Consider the following 18,463-nt stretch of genomic DNA (forward strand, 5'->3'; position numbering starts at 1 on the left):
ACTTGGTTTGTGAAGCCTTCACATTCTGTGCACTTTGAATTGTATGCAGACAAACAAAATTCAATACTTTTGTAATTCACACACTGCGAGTCAACCAACACATAATCGTTTTCAACACAGATTTTACAATTTTGATCGTTGTCACACGAAATGCAGTTATCAGAACAACTTTTGCAAATGTAATTATCTAAGAAATATCCATTCTCACATTTTACACACCCAATCGGCGTTTTTGTTTCACAATTCGTCAAGTTGTCATATGATACACAAAATTTATTTTCACTGCCAGATAGTTTGAAATATTCGTTTCGGCAACTCAAACAAGAAGTGCCATCAACACAAGTACCACACGACTCATCACAAGAAATGCAGTCTGTTTTTTGTTTGTAATAGTGGTCTTTGCAAATTGCACATCCACCACCTGTTGGCAGAGTCAATTCACATTTTGTAAATAAATTGCCAAGTGGTTCACATGTAAAGGTGGAGGACAGGTAATACTGTGGATCGCATGTCTAACAATAAGTTGTATTATAACAATTATCACAGTGATTCGAACACAACTCACATTCACTGTTCATGTTATAGTAACCAGAATTGCATCTCTCACACCCTTTGTTGGTTCGAGTGAAACACGAGGTTTAACCACCTTTTATCACTTGTTTTGTGTTAGTAACATTGTTTTCATTGTCGTCAATTTTTTCTGAACAATTTCCATTTTTCAGTTTGAAAGTGTCCAAACATTCAACACATTTGAATTGTGAAATCAGTGAGTATTTACAGTCAGCAATTTGAGATTGAGAAATTGGAATACAAAAATCATATTTTTCTATTTTGTTGAGAGTTTCTATCGGGCTAAACCCTTCTTTACATTGCGAACAAAAAACCATCAGCTTTGACACACCCAACTTCACTTTGTTCGACACAAAACCCATTTGGTTGTATCACATATTTTTCATTGCACTTTTTGCATTTTCCACCTTCACAACATTTACAATTTGGTATTGAACACACTGAGCATTTACCATATTTGAGTTCCATATTAACATCAACACATTGTGAACAATAATCTTTGCTGTATTTCAAACAATTAATATCACCAATACAACTCATTGTTTCAACGTCATAAACTTTATTTTTTACACAAGTCATAATTATAGTGTTTGAATTGTAATTTATACAAATTAATGAATTGTCTGTACATTTCACACATTGATTGTTTTCATTCAAATTATTGCCATTTTCACATTGATAAACGACATTGTTTCGAGTTGATATGTTAGCAACAACTTGACAAATATTATCGTTAAAAACATATTTATCTTCACATTGAATGCATTCCATTTGATTTTTGTAGTTTTTCTGATATTTGCATTTTGATACAGCGCTTTGGCAATCAGAGTTTACTGATATTTGATACGAACAGTTACAAGACACTTTAGATAATGTAGATTTGTTTACACAATTAGTTGCTGATACACATTTATTATTTGACAAATAATATCCATCTGAACATCTCAAACATTGTTGTTTATTGAAGGCAGTTGCGCACCCATTTTCATTAGTTTCACATTTCTCTTGGTTGTGTGCTGTAACTTTTGGTTGTACACACAAATCACAAAAATGGTTTGTGAATCAATGCATATGGCGAATAACAAGTGGTGCAAACAGGAATTCCAACTTTTTTAGTTGAACAAACTTGACAATTTGGGATGCCAATAAAACACTTTTCACATGATGTTTCGGTGTTATTATAAGTTCCAGAAGAACAACTCAAACACGTTTGGTTGAAGAGGTAATATGGGTCTTGACATGAAAAGCACTTGTTTTCTCTTGTACTACACGATTTACAGTTTGTGATGGTTGTGTTACATTGTACACAAACGCCACTTTGATTTGGATAGAATCCACTTTCACACTCAACACATTTTCTGTTGTAATCGGGTGAACAGATCTTGCAATTCTGATCAAACGATTTACAAGCAACACATACATGACTCTTTGTTGCTTCAAACACGTAATTGTTGATACAACCATTGCACTTGCCTGTTGTTTGATCGCATTTTCCGTTGCATGTAGCATCACATGAGACGCATGTGTCTGTTGAGTCGCTTGGATACATCCCACTTGTTCGACACACTGCATTTTCTCTGATATGTCGAGTCACATGTCAAACAGTTTGAATCAAAATTTGAGCATGGTTCACACACTAAATTGTTTGTTATTGAAAAGACGTAATTTGATGAACAACCGGTACACGCACCTGTTGTACCACTGCATGAACCCCCACAAAAAGAATGGCAAAGTTTACATCTGTATCATTACTTGTATTTGGATAGTAATTTGTATTGCATTCAACACACTTTCTATTGTTATCAGGTGAACAAGTTTTGCAATTTGTTTCAAATTCATTGCATTTTTGACATTTAGGATTTTCAGATGAAATTAGAACATAATTAGCAATACAGGACTCACAGTATCCTGTTCGTTTGTTGCATTTATCTTTACATGAAGGATCACACAACACACATGTTCCTAACAAATCTGGGTAGTACCCAGTCAAACACTCAACACACTTTCTTGAAAAGTCTGTCGCACACAAATTGCAATGTGGGTCCATTTGTGAACAACTTTGGCATGTCAACTGGTTTTTGTTTGTGTATAAAACGTAGTTGCTCATACAACCAGTGCAATATCCATTTGTTGGATTGCATTGATTGCCACATGTCGAATCACAGAGTTGGCATTTGTATGTGGATGTATTGGGGTAGTACTTGGTTTTGCATTTAGTGCAATTTCTTGAACTCGAAGAATCACACTTTTCACAGTTTGGGTCAAATGAGTTGCAACTCAAACACTGTTTTGTCTTTGGTTCATTACACACGTAATTGTCTTTGCATTGCCAACAAATACCATTTGAATCACACGAAGAACATGTTGAATCACATAACACACAAACGTCATTGACCAAATATGCAAAATCATATTGACACAAAATACATTTCCGTTCTGTTGTTGAACAATACAAACAATGTGGGTCAAATTCATAACAACTCTGACATTGTTTTGGGTTTGATGGGTTGATTGTGTATTGCTCATTAAAACAAGAAATGCAATTTCCCGTTGTATTTGAACATCCTTCTGAACAAGTTTCATGACAATAAACACAAGAAAAAGGTGATGATGAACTTGGATATTTGCCATTAATACACATTGTGCATTTTCTGGTAGTTTGTGAACAACTCGAACAATCGGGATCAAATGAACTACACAACTGGCATTGAACACTATCTACTGTTTGTTTGGTGTAGCCCACTGCACACGTCTCACATATTCCAGTCTTTTTATTGCACCCGTTATACTCACAAGAAGAATCACATGGAGAACAAGTACCGTTCGGATTCAAGTAATAATTTCCTGCACATTGTGTGCATTCTCTGAATTGATTGTTTTCACAAAAATTACAATTCGGGTCAAAAGAATAACATTCCTGACATGATCCATTGTTGACTACATATGGAACATAATTATCAATACAACCATTACAACTTCCATCTGTGTTACACGTTTGGCAAGACGAATCGAAAGGTGAACACAAACCATTTAAGTTAAGATATGAAATACCTGATGTACATGTCAAACACTTTTGTTCAGTTTGGCTGCAAGTAACGCAATTTGTCATTTCACTGCATTGACTACATTTAAGATTTTTTGGGAAGTATCCAGGTTTTCAATTTGTGCACCCCAAAGTCGTGTGACACCCAGAGGTCTCACAATTTGCATCACATGTGAGACAAGTCGCATTTGCAAAATAAGTTCCCGGTTTACAAGACCAACATTTCGAAGGAGAACCCCAGCATGTGAGACAAATAGAATCACAAGTTTGACATAGTCCATTTTCTGAATAAAATCCGTCAGAACACGAATCACACTTTGTTGTATTTGATATACAATGCCCGGGGTTACAATTATCACAAGCAATACACTGGTAGTTCCACAAATACCTTGACCCCGGCTCACAGGACATACAAATAGTTGAATTGTCTTTGCATGTTTGACAAGTCGAAGAACACTGAAGGCATGTGCTAGAAGCGATATAATAACCATCAACACAATAATAACACTGATCTGTTGTTGGTCCAAAACATTGTGTGCATATATTGGAACATTTGAAACAATCATTTTTGTCCAAATAATATCCAAAAATACATTTGAAACACTGATTAAAACTATTTCCAGACGCACACAAGTCATTTCCAAACTTAACACACATTCCATCATTCGAAAAGTAATACCCAGATACACATTCATAACAAGTATTGTAATTATCACAATACTTGCAATTGGGTTGGCAAGGTAAACACGTGTGATTATATTCCCCGTGATCATAATCAAGATATTTTCCATTTGAACACCCAGTACAATTTGTTCTTTCGGGACCGTCACAATAATAACATTCAGAATGACATTCATGACATTCATCATTAGATAAGTAATAATTCCAATAACAAGTCAAACATTTTAACCCTTTACAATAATAGCAATTGGGAGGACATTGAATACAAGACCCATTAGTTAAATAAAAACTATATTTACATTCATCACAATTGTTTGAATAATTTCAACTGCAACTTTGACAATTAGGATGACAAGGAATACAATATCCGTCTATTAAATTAAATCCAGTTTTACATGAAAGGCAATTTTTGTCAGCTGTTCCATTACAAGTATTACAATTTGGACTGCATTTTAAACAGTACCCATTTGAATAAAAATAAAAATTTTTGCAAGTTAAGCATTTGTCAGATCCACTTGTTGAACAAGTATTGCATGAATAATCACACTTCAAACAATACCCATTTTCAAGATAATAATAAGCGTAACATGACAAACAATTATTAACATTAGGTCCATTACATTTGTTACAAGATGTATCACACTTAATACATTTTTTTTACATCCAGATAATAATGATCAAAACATGATAAACAATCATCAGAATAAACACTGAAACAATCTAAACACGATGAATCGCACTTTACACAATATCCAGCTGAGACACCATAAGAAAAGGGGCATGACAAACAATTGTATCGTTCTTTACCATTACAAGTGCTACATGATGAATCACATTGTATACAATATCCATTCGTCAAATAATAAGAAAATGGGCATTTCAAACAATTATTTGGCCCTGTTCCATTACAATCATTACACGATGGATCACATTTAAGACAATATCCATCCATGAAATAATATTTAGACCTGCATGTTTTACAATTGTTTGGTAGACTTCCATAACAAGTTTTACATGATGAATCACATTTTATACACGTGTTTCCAAACATATAATAAGAATTTTGACAAGTCAAACAATAGTTTGAAGTTCCAACACAAGTGATACATTCAGAGGAACATGGAAGACACGTGTTTGATCCTTGTAAATAATACCCATAATTACAAGTGTTGCATTCTGTATTTGAACCACCATAACATGTTAAACACCAACTATGACAAATTAAACACCTGCTTGAACCTTACATGTAATAACCATTTCGACACGTTAAACAATCATCGGATGTTCCACCAGAACACGTAGCACATGAATAAAAACAATTTAGACACTTTGAAATTTGTGTGGTGTATTGACCATCTGTGCATGATAAACACCCATAATTGGTATAATCATAACAAGTCTTGCAATTTGAATTGCAAGAATAACATGAATTGTTTGATAAATAATACCCATCATTACAATTTAAACAATCAGTTTCGACCCAACACTTTTTACAGTTTGTACAAGAAGTTTTAAGGACTTCTTTTTTATTTTCAAATATGGTTTTATTTTGTGGGTGATGTAATACCAAAGTAAAATTGTTTATTTTTGAAGAGTATATGTATGTATTTAGTGTGGTATCGAAGGTTAGATTAAATGTGTTTTTTGAGTTTATAGTCACTTCTAGGAGTGTTTTTTCTTCACATTTAATAATAAAACCATCACCAATGAAAGGCAAATGAATTCTTTCAGTTGATAAACTCCATTGAAAATTCCTTTCACATTCTTTTCCAAATGGAACACATGTTATATTGTTGGAATACTTGCACCACTCAATTGACATTGCAAAGGATAAAGTATAACTCAATATAATCAATACAACTAATATAACCATTAAATATTGAAGTGAGTTTTATTCTGTATTTATATATGTATATTTTTTGAAATAACATTGAAATGATAACCGAATTATTACCATATATTTTTGTAAATGCTACAAAATATTGATGTGTTTCTGTATTTTTAAATTGAAACTCTTCTTTTAAAATATAAATAAATAATGAAAAATCATTATATTTTTGTAATGTAATCTACTAGTTTTCAAACTTAAATTAATATTTTAACGTGTTTTGTTGTTTATTTACAACTTTCAATGATAAAAATCGAAAGTTTTTTTTAAAAAGCTCATTATTGTTGTTTATCATATTAAATTTTTTAATAAAATTAAAAAAGACAACAACTAAATCAATTTATTGATTATTTAATTTAATTATTATTTATTTTAATAATAAACATTTATGATTATTACTCTAAATATATCTACTAAAAACATTTTAATAATTTGTTAGAAATAATTATGTAACAATTTGAGATATTAGATGTTTTTACGTCGAATTGGTATTATTTTAGAAAAGATTTGATAATAACAATATAATGAAAATATACAAAGTAGTATATAAATTATGTGGATTTAGGGTGCACCCTCATTTTATCTATATTTTCTAATAATTTAACAAAAATCGTGAGGGGACGAGTAATTTGAATTTTCACAAAATTCTGGATTAAGAGTTCCAATTATTTTTTCAATATGGAGCTTAAACTACTATTTGCGAACTACCTCCTCGCTACTTTATCGAAATCGATATTATAGCAATTTATATAGTAAATTTATATTAATGTAGTAATCTAAGTTTTATAGTAAATTTATATTAATGTAATTTTTATCTTCCTTAAAATGACGGAACAGTATATGAATGAAGCGTTTAGAAAGTATATTGAGCTTTGTCCTTTACGGTTCTTCGAACCTAAGGACCGTAGGTCCTTACGACTCTTATATAATTTAAATACAGATGAAGATATTGACGAGAAACTCATGCCGAAGGCTGATGAATTTACAAATGATTCTGAAAATGTAAGTGAAAATATTAGTGAACATGTAACTGAACTTGAAAGTGAAAATAATATAGAAAATCATGATTATTCTGATGAATCAAGTGAAGACATAAATGATTATGTTTATTATAATGAAGAAGATAATAAAGATGTAGCTAACTTAGAATGTAATTATATTAAATTTAAAACAAGAATTAATAAATTTAAAGAATACTTTAATCAATTTATTAGAAATAATAATATAAAAGATATAATTGTAAAATATTATGTTAGTCCTAATGTTATTCAAAAAGGTTATGAAATATCGATGTGTTTAAATAATAAAGATAATTATCAAAAATTTCAAAACTTTATGGATCATGGTTATTGTAAAGGAAAAGATGGTAGAATATTTTATATTAACGAAATTGCATTAATGATAATTTAATAGATATTTCATAAACTGTAAAAACAAAGTAATATATTTTACATCTTATCTGAAGACATCTATTTAGTATGTTATTTTTATAGATATTATAATAATATTGTTATATTACTTTATTAATAATTTATTTAGTAATGTATAAATAATATATTTTTATTTTTATTCTCATATAAATGAGTACAGATAACGAAGTCGTAACACGTAGTGGCGTCTCAGACGCAGCAAAGCTCAATACTTCTCAATCAAAATCAAATTCATTAAAAACATTTTTCAAAAATTTGTTATCTTCAGACAAAACAAATCAAACTACAAAGACGGACCAATTAAAACAAATGGATACTTCTGAAATTATTAAAGTAAGAGAAGCGACACAAAGTTCCAGCAAAGCTCCAACGCGAAGCGGCATCTCCGATGCAACACCAAAAACAGCATTTGGTATGTCTTATTCTTCAAATGAGAGTGAAGATGAATATTATATTGACGAGAAACTTATGCCGAAGGCTGAGCGAAGCATCGACACATCTTTTAGATGTGGTGAGCAAAGAGTTTTGCCAAAGGTTGAAACTTTATCCGATATTACTTCTAAACATATTATAGCTTTACAGAAGATAATATACAAATACAATTTAAAAAAAAGATATGTTAAAACAATGTAACAAAGAAATCAATAGATATATTAATAATAATCCAGAAGTTAACTCAATCAATACAAAAGATTTAAATGCTACAATTTATATTAATGGTTATGTATTTTGTAAAATTAAAGGTAAACAAACATTAATAAAGAAACAAGTTAGAATTACTAAAAGTGATCTTGATAATAAAGTCAAAAATATAGAGGGCGAAAAGCAAGAACAATTAGTATTATTACTTAATAAAATAGAAGAATTAGAAAACAATCAAAATAATATGAGAGATGGAATTATAAATAAGATGCTTCCAATATTAGAACATTATATTACTGTTAATAATTTAGATGTTAGTAAATTATTTGAAAATTAATATTTATAAATAGATACTTTTATTTTTAACAATAATAGGTTATGGGATGTCAATATCTTCATCTGTATTTAAATTATATAAGAGTCGTAAGGACCTACGGTCCTTAGGTTCGAAGAACCGTAAAGGACAAAGCTCAATATACTTTCTAAACGCTTCATTCATATACTGTTCCGTCATTTTAAGGAAGATAAAAATTACATTAATATAAATTTACTATAAAACTTAGATTACTACATTAATATAAATTTACTATATAAATTGCTATAATATCGATTTCGATAAAGTAGCGAGGAGGTAGTTCGCAAATAGTAGTTTAAGCTCCATATTGAAAAAATAATTGGAACTCTTAATCCAGAATTTTGTGAAAATTCAAATTACTCGTCCCCTCACGATTTTTGTTAAATTATTAGAAAATATAGATAAAATGAGGGTGCACCCTAAATCCACATAATTTATATACTACTGATATGTATTATTAATAATTTCTAAATCAAATTTGTTCTTAATTGGATCTTTAATTAAATTAATGTATAATTCAGCACAATTTATATATGTTACATGTGTATTTATTATTTTGGATTTATCTTCTTTATAATTTTTAAATATATTATTAATATAATTATCAACTTCAGTTTTAGATTTATACATTTATTCTAACATTTCTTTATTTAATTTATAACAACAAATTGCTAAATTATTTAATTTAAATATTTCATTATCCAAATAAATATAATTTTTAAATATATCATGTTCTTCTCGATATGCATTTTGCCCGGTAATCTTTGTCATGATTTCTTTATTAATATCTTCTTTAACTTCCAAATCTAATCTATTGTAATTTTCAATAAACTTTTCAGCTTTAATTAAATCCTTGTCTAAATTATCTTTCTTTTCTGTTAAAGATGTTGTGTAAATAAATGTTAATTCATTTTTAAAAGGATTACAATCTAAACGTTGTCTACCAATAATTTGCAATAATTCAGTTGAAATATCAAACATGATATTAGATTTAACATTATTAATAACAAATGTTTTAGCGCAAGTACTATAAAAATCACAACCAGCTGAATAAGCTTTAGAACAAAATGTAAATCGTTTATTATTTCTAGCATAAGCATTTTTATAATTGGTGTTTACAACTCTTCCAAAATAATCCAAGTGTTCAGTATCATCTATTATTTCATCTATTTTCAGACTTCCTATTTCATAATTAGTATTATATTTCTTATTAAAATTGTTAATTTTATTAACATTATCGTCATTATTACTAATTAAAATATTAACATCATTTTTATCTAATCCTGATTTATAACACATCTTAAGTATAGAACTGATAGAATTAATGAATATTACTATTTCTTTAGCTTCAATTCATTTTTCTTTTCATAAATACCAGATTTACATGTTTTCAAATAATTAATCATGTATTCAAGAGGATTGTTTGATTTTTTAGATTTAATAATATAATCAGAAGTATTTGTGGCAAAATTGTTAGACATGTTTCCAGAATCATCAGCCTTCGGCATGAGTTTCTCGTCAAAATATATTGTTTTTTTATCATTATTCATCCATTTAAATTCATAATAAGGTAAATTTGATAATTGTGGTAATAATTCGATATATTTATCAGGAATTGGAGTGGCAGATAAGTATGTAACACGTTGTAAACCAGATAATGCATTTAAGAATCTTGTTAATGTATTTAATTTAAAAGAAGAATCAGATAGAATAAATTGAAATTCATCTACAATTATTCTAAATCTGTTAATGTTTGGAATGTTTACAATTAATTTATGGAAAGAATCATATGTTACTAATATTTTAGGATTAGGATTACAATATAAATAATCACATATCGTTTCTTTATCTTTAGAACCTTCTTTAACAAAAAGAAAACCTTTATGTTGTTTCATTTTAGATTCTAACATTCCGATTCTAGGAGAACATATAATTGAAGGATATTTGGAAACTATCGCAAAATGAGTTCCTCCCACATTTGGTAAAACTTTATTTAAAATACCGTTTGGAGAATTAAATCCTTCTATTTCAGATAAATATTTGACTCCATAAGGAATCTCGATAATTGTTTTATTTAGAGTTTCAACTTTGGTTTGCATTTTTATAAAATAAAAAATAAAAAAGTACAAAAATTGTTCCAAAAATATTTTTAATCTCAAATTAGGTTATAAATAGCCGTACTATTTTTTCAATAGTTACCCTGTTCTTTTTTTTCAAGCGGGAGTTTTATTTATTAATATATATAAGGTAGAAAAAAGTACGGAGGATGAGAGCGTTGAAAACGCGAACCCGGAGTACTTTAATAAAGTAAATTCGGTGCAAGAAGGGGACCCGAAGGGTTCCCCAGCGAGGATGACCTGACCGGAGGGAAAGGTCCCGAGCGACGAGGTAACCAAATTTACATACTACTACAAAAACTTGATAATTACAAATTTTCAATCTAAAGATTTATACGATTATTAATCATAAAGCAATTTATTGATATTTTATTTATAAAAATTAATGTTAATTTGTTTATAATTAAAAATATACGAGTTGCAATTATAGTTAACAGCTTTTTCGACAATTACATGAACCAAAATAAAATATTTGTCAAGAGTGTTTTTTGAAATAAGTATTCCTTTTAGCTACTGTTTGTGCATCCCCATGTCACTCATTTTCATTGTCCGTGCTGTGCGGACTTGGATGTTATTCTTCCGCTTGCGGGGGGTTCGGGGAAATCCACGCCAATGGAGGACTCGGAAAGTGGGTGAAACAGTGCACAAAGAGAACGTTTGAATGCGGCCAACTGAGCCTACTATGTTTTGTCTTACTCGTTATCTAGTGACTCAATGTGAATTATAGGTATTATTCTTGAATTCTGGAACTAGACCAAATTAATACTAAAAATCCTATTTACTAGACTGCGAATTTGAAGCAAAAATAGTTTACGGTTCAAATTAATATTTACAAACCGAACAATTTTAATCTTTTTTTGAACAATTAAACCATTTTGTTTTCTTTGTGTAAATTTAAAATACTTTTGGTTTTTTTATTTGTTTAAGGCAAAAACAATTTCGTTTTTTTATTCAAAAAAAAACAAAAAGATTTGAATAAAATATATAACAAAAGTAAAAACATTTATTTTAAAAACAAACACAACATAACTAATTTTTTACATAAATAATTATCAGTACAAACAATTGTTATTCAGCGCAACCACAATTGTTTTTCTCCTGATAACTAAAAATGGAAAAGTCATCGGTTTTAAAAACCCGATAACCCGTTCTGTATTTACAAACCGACTAATTTGCCAAATTAAAGCTCTAAAAACACGATAAAAACTTCTTTGATGCACCAAAATTTGTTTTTAAAACCGATACTAATACACACAAACAGACAGACACTCGTATTATTAATAATTAGTTTTGTTTTTTTAATATTTTTATTTAACCCTTCGAGGATGGGAAAAATCAAAATTTGTAAAAAAATAAAAATCTTAGTCAATTGTAATGTAAATGTGATCTTTTTTTCTTTAATTTTTTCAAAAAAAGCTAGACACCCTGGAACGACGGCTCTAGTAAATTTTTATAGTAAATTGTTATAAATTATAGTAAAAAAAAGTGAATTTTTTGTTGAAGTTGGGATGAACAAAGGTTCACTTTTTTGCTTGATCCTTTCAGAAACAAGCCACGGTTCAATGGAAAAGTCAGATCACAATTTTATTGAGATGACCACAACTTATAACAATAATAAAATTAATTATAAAATATAACAAAGACCAAATTGCATCATAAAACATACTGGTCCAGAATATTCAAAATCAATTGCATCATAAAATAACAAAGAAAAAATAATAAAGCATAGACTTTGAGGTGTCTTGAAATTTCAATATGCAATTGATCTCAAAAACAATTACAAAGGAAAATAAATAGATTTTTTTTGTAAACTTTGAAAAATACAATAATTTTAAAAATTGGGTTTTGCTATTTTTTTGTAAAAGAAATAAGATAAGACGAAAAGACACTTTTGTTTGTTCTGACTTTGAAAAATAAATCTTAAAGAAAATAAATGTAAAATATACAAAAAATAACTAAAATACATTTTCAAAAGTATCAAAAATCGCAAAATCGAGAAAAATTTATAAAATGACTTAAACAGTTAATATAGTCGCGTTTGTATAAACTTTGATCACCACGAGGTTCTATGGTCATCTATTGAATTTCACGTCGTGCCACTGTCGAGGAAGCAAGATATGAATTCATTGTTTGTAATTGTTTTTTTATCATTTTCAAACAAAAACAAAAGGCAAAACGTGTTTTATGCAATCTATTTAGAATATAAAGATTTGTATTTGGTAAATAATTGTTTATTTTGCAGCCACTGTTTATTCATTTTCGAATTATGCATTTTTGGGCAACAAACAAAAAACTTATAGTAAATGTATAGAGATAATGAAAAACAAAGAAAAACACAAGTGTAAAAACAACACAACCAAAACCAATGACAACATTTTAAACTATAATTTATAATAAAATAAATAATAAATTATTAAAATTAATCATGTAATTCATAATAGTTTTATAATTATGATTGTTATATATTATAGTTACTCTAACAGACATAATTTTGACACAATAACACATAATAAACGTATCTTTACTACAATGTGATTTCATCTAAGTGATAAGTGATCACATTGATTTAACATTGTTGTGTAATTAAAACTATATTGTAATTTTATGCATAATTATAACAAAAATGATATAATGACCCTTATTATAATGTTATCATTATAGAAGATACATAGTGTTTGTAATAAAGCGCGTTTTGACTGAAAACATATCGTTCAAATTTAAAACAAAACAAATAAGCATATAATTTATATAAACAGAAACACACTGGTTTAGTGAATGATCAAAAAATGATTATATGTGATATACTTGATGTAGTTGTTATATAGATGACAATTTAATTTATTTGGATGTTAGAATTGATAACAAACTATATTTCTAATATTATTTTACCATTAATAATATAGAGTCCAAAATAATAATATAATAATAATAAAATAATAATTTGTTTTTTTTAAATGACAATAATGGTAAAATAATGTTATTCAAACACACCAAAAAACAAAAAAATGATAAAAATTATTGTTTTAAAAGGTGATTTTAAAGAATATTATGAATTAACGACTATCTCTTATTCCACGACAATGGAACAATGAGAAATAGACATATAAATGTTACTTATAATATTATTAACAATTATAGTTAAAAATAGTAGATAATTTATAATGTATTGTTTTTCGATTGATTTTGTAACTAATTGTGTTTTGTGTTTTGTGTTTTTAAATAGACGTTTTTGTTTAAAATTTTAAAAATAAATACAGTAAGGTTACCCCGTTTTGTTCAAAACTTTACTTCATGCAATTCATTTATAGTTATTTTTAATTAATAAAAACTATTTTAACAAATAAAATGCAAAGAACATTTTTGCGTTTTTATTTGGAGATTGCTAAACAATAAAATGGTTTAAATTAATTAAAAGTACTAATTAAATCTTACATAATACAACGTAATTTGCTACAAAACAAAAAAGTTTGTGATAAAACAAAGAAAATACCCGATATAAATTTAAATAAACACAATAATTGAGTTGGTTATTTCAAGATTTGTTATTGATAGATTTATAGTTTCAAGTTGCACTATTTTAAACAACAACAATGTGCAAAACAACATTATAATCAAAAATTATCATTTTTTAATCCTTATATCCCGAAAAAACATTTGAATATCAAATAAATATCGTAAATCAACATTAAATAATTGTGTGAAATAACACACAAATTTCTTATTATATTTGAAATAAAAATTCAAAAAATAAGTAATTACTTATTAATATAAATAACTTTGCCGCCTTGCATTTAATTTGACGAAAAAATGCAAAAATCTGCTTCATCATCGAAACTCGAAAAATAAAACAAATTTTCAAACAGTGAAATTATTACCATTGGAAACGAGAGATTCGGATGACCAAAAGCACTCTTCCCGCCATCCCAATCTAATGAGGTTTCTCACACACCATCCTCAGAATTGATCTTGCTGGTCGTGATCTCACAGACTACCTCATGAAGATCTTGACTGAGAGATGTTATGCTTTCATTACAGCTGCTGAAAGAGAAATTGTCAGAGACATCAATAAGAAGCTCTGCAATGTCGCTCTTGACTTCAACGAAGAGATGCAGAAGGCTGCCTCATCATCAGAACTCGAGAAGTCAAACGAACTTCCAGATGGCCAATTCATCACAATTGGCAACAAGAGATTCAGACGCTCAGAAGCACTTTTACAGTTATCATCCCTTGGTATGGAAGCATCATGTATCCACGAGACAATTTACAACTCAATCATGAAGTGCGATGTCGACATCAGAAAGGATTTGTACGGAAACATCTTTTTGTCTGGTGGAAATCAATCCAAAAATCAACTACAGACAAGAGAAGGAGAAAGTTGCAAATGAAAAACGAATAAGCATAATCAAAACTGTTCATGCTTGGCTCAATTTAATTATATTCATATTGGTGTTTATTTGGTTTAGTTTTAATATTATTATAATTATTGTTATAATCAATCATAATATATATATATAATAAATTTACTATCAGTTATATTATTCAAAGGTTGATTTTTTATAGTTTATTTATAATTTAAATTACTATACAATTTATTATTCTTTTGTCACGCATTGTATTATGTATCCAAAACTGCTATTTTTCTCGACTTAAATTGATGTTTTATAGCGTTGTTTTACCATATAAGATAATTAATTTAATGTTATTGTTGTGTTAGATGAATAACGAACAAAAATGATAATAAACAACGGGTTTTTATCGTAATATTTTGATGTTATTTGGTTCTCTAAGTATTTTTAGTTTGAGTGGAATCCATTTTATTTCAACAACAATATTTTTGTTATGTTTCTATTTTATTTTGGTTTGAAGCAATCTTATTGGTTATATTGAACCCACAATTGTGCACACTTTTTATGTGTTTCTTATTTTGTTTTTGAAAAACTTGAATATCTGATAATATTATTTAATCAATTTTTATTAACATTTTTATTTGTTTATGAAAACAGTTTATTTTCGTATTAATTTTATTACTGATATTAATTTGTTAAATTATATTTTTAATTGATTGAAGGACAACTCTTTAACAAAACCCAATTAATTTGAGTTTATGAATGATGAAATGTTTTATAAATAATTCAAAAGTTTGAATTTGAGTTGAACAATTTTTTTTCAAATAAGTCAAAAATCGTTCTAAATTGTTCATGAAAAGTCGCCATTATTTTCATTTTTTGGAAAAGTGAAATTATTTTTTGAAATTTTTTTCTGAAAAAAAAGAAAAAAATAAAAAATTTTCAGTCCTCGAAGGGTTAATTATTATGTTTAAAAACATAAAACAAAAACAAACTTTAATAATGATATTTCATTAAAGTAAGTTTAGCAACTTTAGATGGATCCATTTCAGCACGAGATTCATTGTAAATTGTTTCAGTACGACTAAACAGTCTTTCACATGAGATGCTCGTTGTTTCAAGAAAGAGGTACTTTTTACTAAAGGTATCATGTGAAACAGTAAAACAGAATTCATATTTCTTTTCCAATAGTTATCAACGGTGAGTCCTGCTTCATTATTGTCTCTCTCATACAATTCCATTATAGCCGCAGCCCTTGTTAGATTTGCTTTCTGAGTTGGAGGATTAAAGGACTGAAGCACCAAAAAATCAAGCATTGCCATTTGTGGCTGTTTTTCATTGAATGATAAGTTATTTCCAATTCAAAAACAAGCTTTTCAAAACAAAATTGCTTTTCTTCTTGTGTCAAATAACCATCACGTGTTTGTGGAAACAAGTAGCAAGGTAACAAATAAAGTGGGTCATTCAAACCCGTACCAAACCTAAGCAAAAAGGAGTTCATACCAAAAAGTTCCCAATCAAAGTTGTCATACATGTTGATGATGTCATTATTAGCAGTTTCTTCAAATTGGACTATTTCACTTTCAGCCGCATTATCTTCACATTCATAGTATTCAACCTTATCCAAATCCACTTTACAACTTTCTCCACGTGTCTCAAAACATTTTTTGAGAAGTTTAACAAGTGGAATAACAAAATGTATTGAAATGTTTTCAACTGCAAATGTGTTGTAAAATGTGTTTAAAAGACCAGTCAATGGCAAAAGTGACTCAATTGCATTCCACTCAAATTCCTCGATTTTAATGTCTTTATTTTCCGTTAAGGCATTTTTTATACTTAAAAAGGAAGTAAAACATCTAAAACATGAATTGAACCGGGTTTTGCAATACCCATGGAGACAGTGGAATTTTATGTTCAGACTAAGACATTTGTTTTTAAGTTGACTTTTTGCTTTTGGAGACACTTTAATTAACCTAGCAAATTTGTTCAGTTTTAAAAGAAGTGTCCCAAGCCATTCGTAGTGTTCAATGATGTCACCAAACAACAAATTGGAGTTGTGAACAAAACAATGTATTTTTCTGGTGCAAAGGTTAACAAGGTTGTTGTTATTTGCTCCACCGTCAACAACACAAAACCCGATCTTTTCCTTAATTCCAACACAACCGAGTGACGTAGTGACATAATTTAAAATGTTATCACATGTGTGTTCTTCTGGGAAATAATCGACAGATATAACAACATGAACAAAGTCGAGTTGTTCCTTGGGAAAATGCACAATGACAGTGATAAAAGAAGTTCCGTATTTGCTCATGATGTCGGTTGATGCAGATAAAAATTTGGGATCAACACCATCAATTGACTTTTTAATTTCCAATTGAACATTTCTAAACTCTGCTTCCAAAATGCCTTCCCTCATTATATTATCACACACCACGTTCACATTGGAATTCGCGATTTCAAACGCCTTTTTAATGTGTTCATTGTTTATAACCCTGAAAGTAAGGCTTCCAGATACAATAAATTTAAAAAGTTCAAAGTTCACTGCAAATGAAATTTCGTTTTGTTTTGACAAAGGTTTTTGTGTGTACTCAAATTGTATATCTTTGTGACCATTAAGGTGTTTGTTCATGTTTGTTGTGCTTCCTTCCTTCTTTTTGAATGTATATGTTTTTTTTTACAATTATCAATTTGACACTTAGCATCAAACTTTGATGTACATGAACATTTTCTTCCTTCAAAGCACATGTTCTTTTTTTCAAACCACCATTTACAATAGTTACAATAATATATTCCACTTTTCGTTGATAAAACAAAATAGTTCCAAACACAAGACTTTTTTTAAAAGTCATTTGAGGAGCGTCTTCTTCCATATAATCAACTGAATTTTTGGATATTTATAACGAATATTTTGAAATTTTATTAATAATTAAATTATTGATTGTTTGTATTTAGAAACATTTTTTTTTGAATTTATAACTTAATATGTGTTAATTAAAAATCAAAAATGTAATTATTTATTTTTTTTCAAATAAACAAAAAAATGGATAACAACATAATCAAAATGCGTTTATTAATTTGTTTTATTTTGTTTTACCATTCTATTTTTGCAACGGACTGGATTCTCAGTCTACTATTTACTATATATTTAATTTGTATATCATATCAAATAGTAAATAAAATCTATTTTTAGAGGTGGTGAAAAAATTATTTACGAAATAAAAAATAAATATTGTTATTGTTTTGTAATTTCAAAAAAATAATATATATTTTTTTGTATTGATTGAATTTAAATTAACAAGGCCTCATTTAATTTAATTCAACTTTTAAATTAAAGAAATATTTTATTTTTTGCTATTTTTTATTGTTTTTACAAAGGCTTTTTTTGACAAAA

General features: G+C 28.3%; 4 protein-coding genes across 4 annotated transcripts; 1 reads left to right on the forward strand and 3 right to left on the reverse strand.

Moving 5' to 3' along the window:
* Positions 1 to 55: 55 nt before the first annotated feature.
* On the reverse strand, positions 56 to 887 carry EIN_089870 (tyrosine kinase, putative; the record flags this gene model as incomplete). The annotated part of the gene is made up of 2 exons (XM_004183682.1): positions 56 to 512; positions 675 to 887. Coding segments are annotated over 2 exons (670 nt in total), but the record flags the coding sequence as incomplete, so codon positions are not given.
* Positions 888 to 1,612: 725 nt separating this feature from the next.
* On the reverse strand, positions 1,613 to 2,119 carry EIN_089880 (hypothetical protein; the record flags this gene model as incomplete). The annotated part of the gene is made up of 1 exon (XM_004183683.1): positions 1,613 to 2,119. The coding sequence occupies one exon, from the start codon at positions 2,117 to 2,119 to the stop codon at positions 1,613 to 1,615; it is 507 nt and encodes a 168-aa protein (XP_004183731.1).
* Positions 2,120 to 2,218: 99 nt separating this feature from the next.
* EIN_089890 (hypothetical protein) lies at positions 2,219 to 4,482 on the reverse strand (the record flags this gene model as incomplete). The annotated part of the gene is made up of 2 exons (XM_004183684.1): positions 2,219 to 3,640; positions 3,697 to 4,482. 2 exons carry the CDS (start codon positions 4,480 to 4,482, stop codon positions 2,219 to 2,221), a joined length of 2,208 nt encoding a protein of 735 aa, XP_004183732.1.
* A 10,239-nt stretch (positions 4,483 to 14,721) lies between these two features.
* Positions 14,722 to 15,111, forward strand: EIN_089900 (actin, putative; the record flags this gene model as incomplete). Its single annotated transcript, XM_004183685.1, has 1 exon — positions 14,722 to 15,111. The coding sequence occupies one exon, from the start codon at positions 14,722 to 14,724 to the stop codon at positions 15,109 to 15,111; it is 390 nt and encodes a 129-aa protein (XP_004183733.1).
* Positions 15,112 to 18,463: the final 3,352 nt, after the last annotated feature.

This window comes from Entamoeba invadens, assembly GCF_000330505.1.
Source record: "Entamoeba invadens IP1 unplaced genomic scaffold scaff_1105074725027, whole genome shotgun sequence".
NCBI classification, from domain to species: domain Eukaryota; phylum Evosea; order Mastigamoebida; family Endamoebidae; genus Entamoeba; species Entamoeba invadens.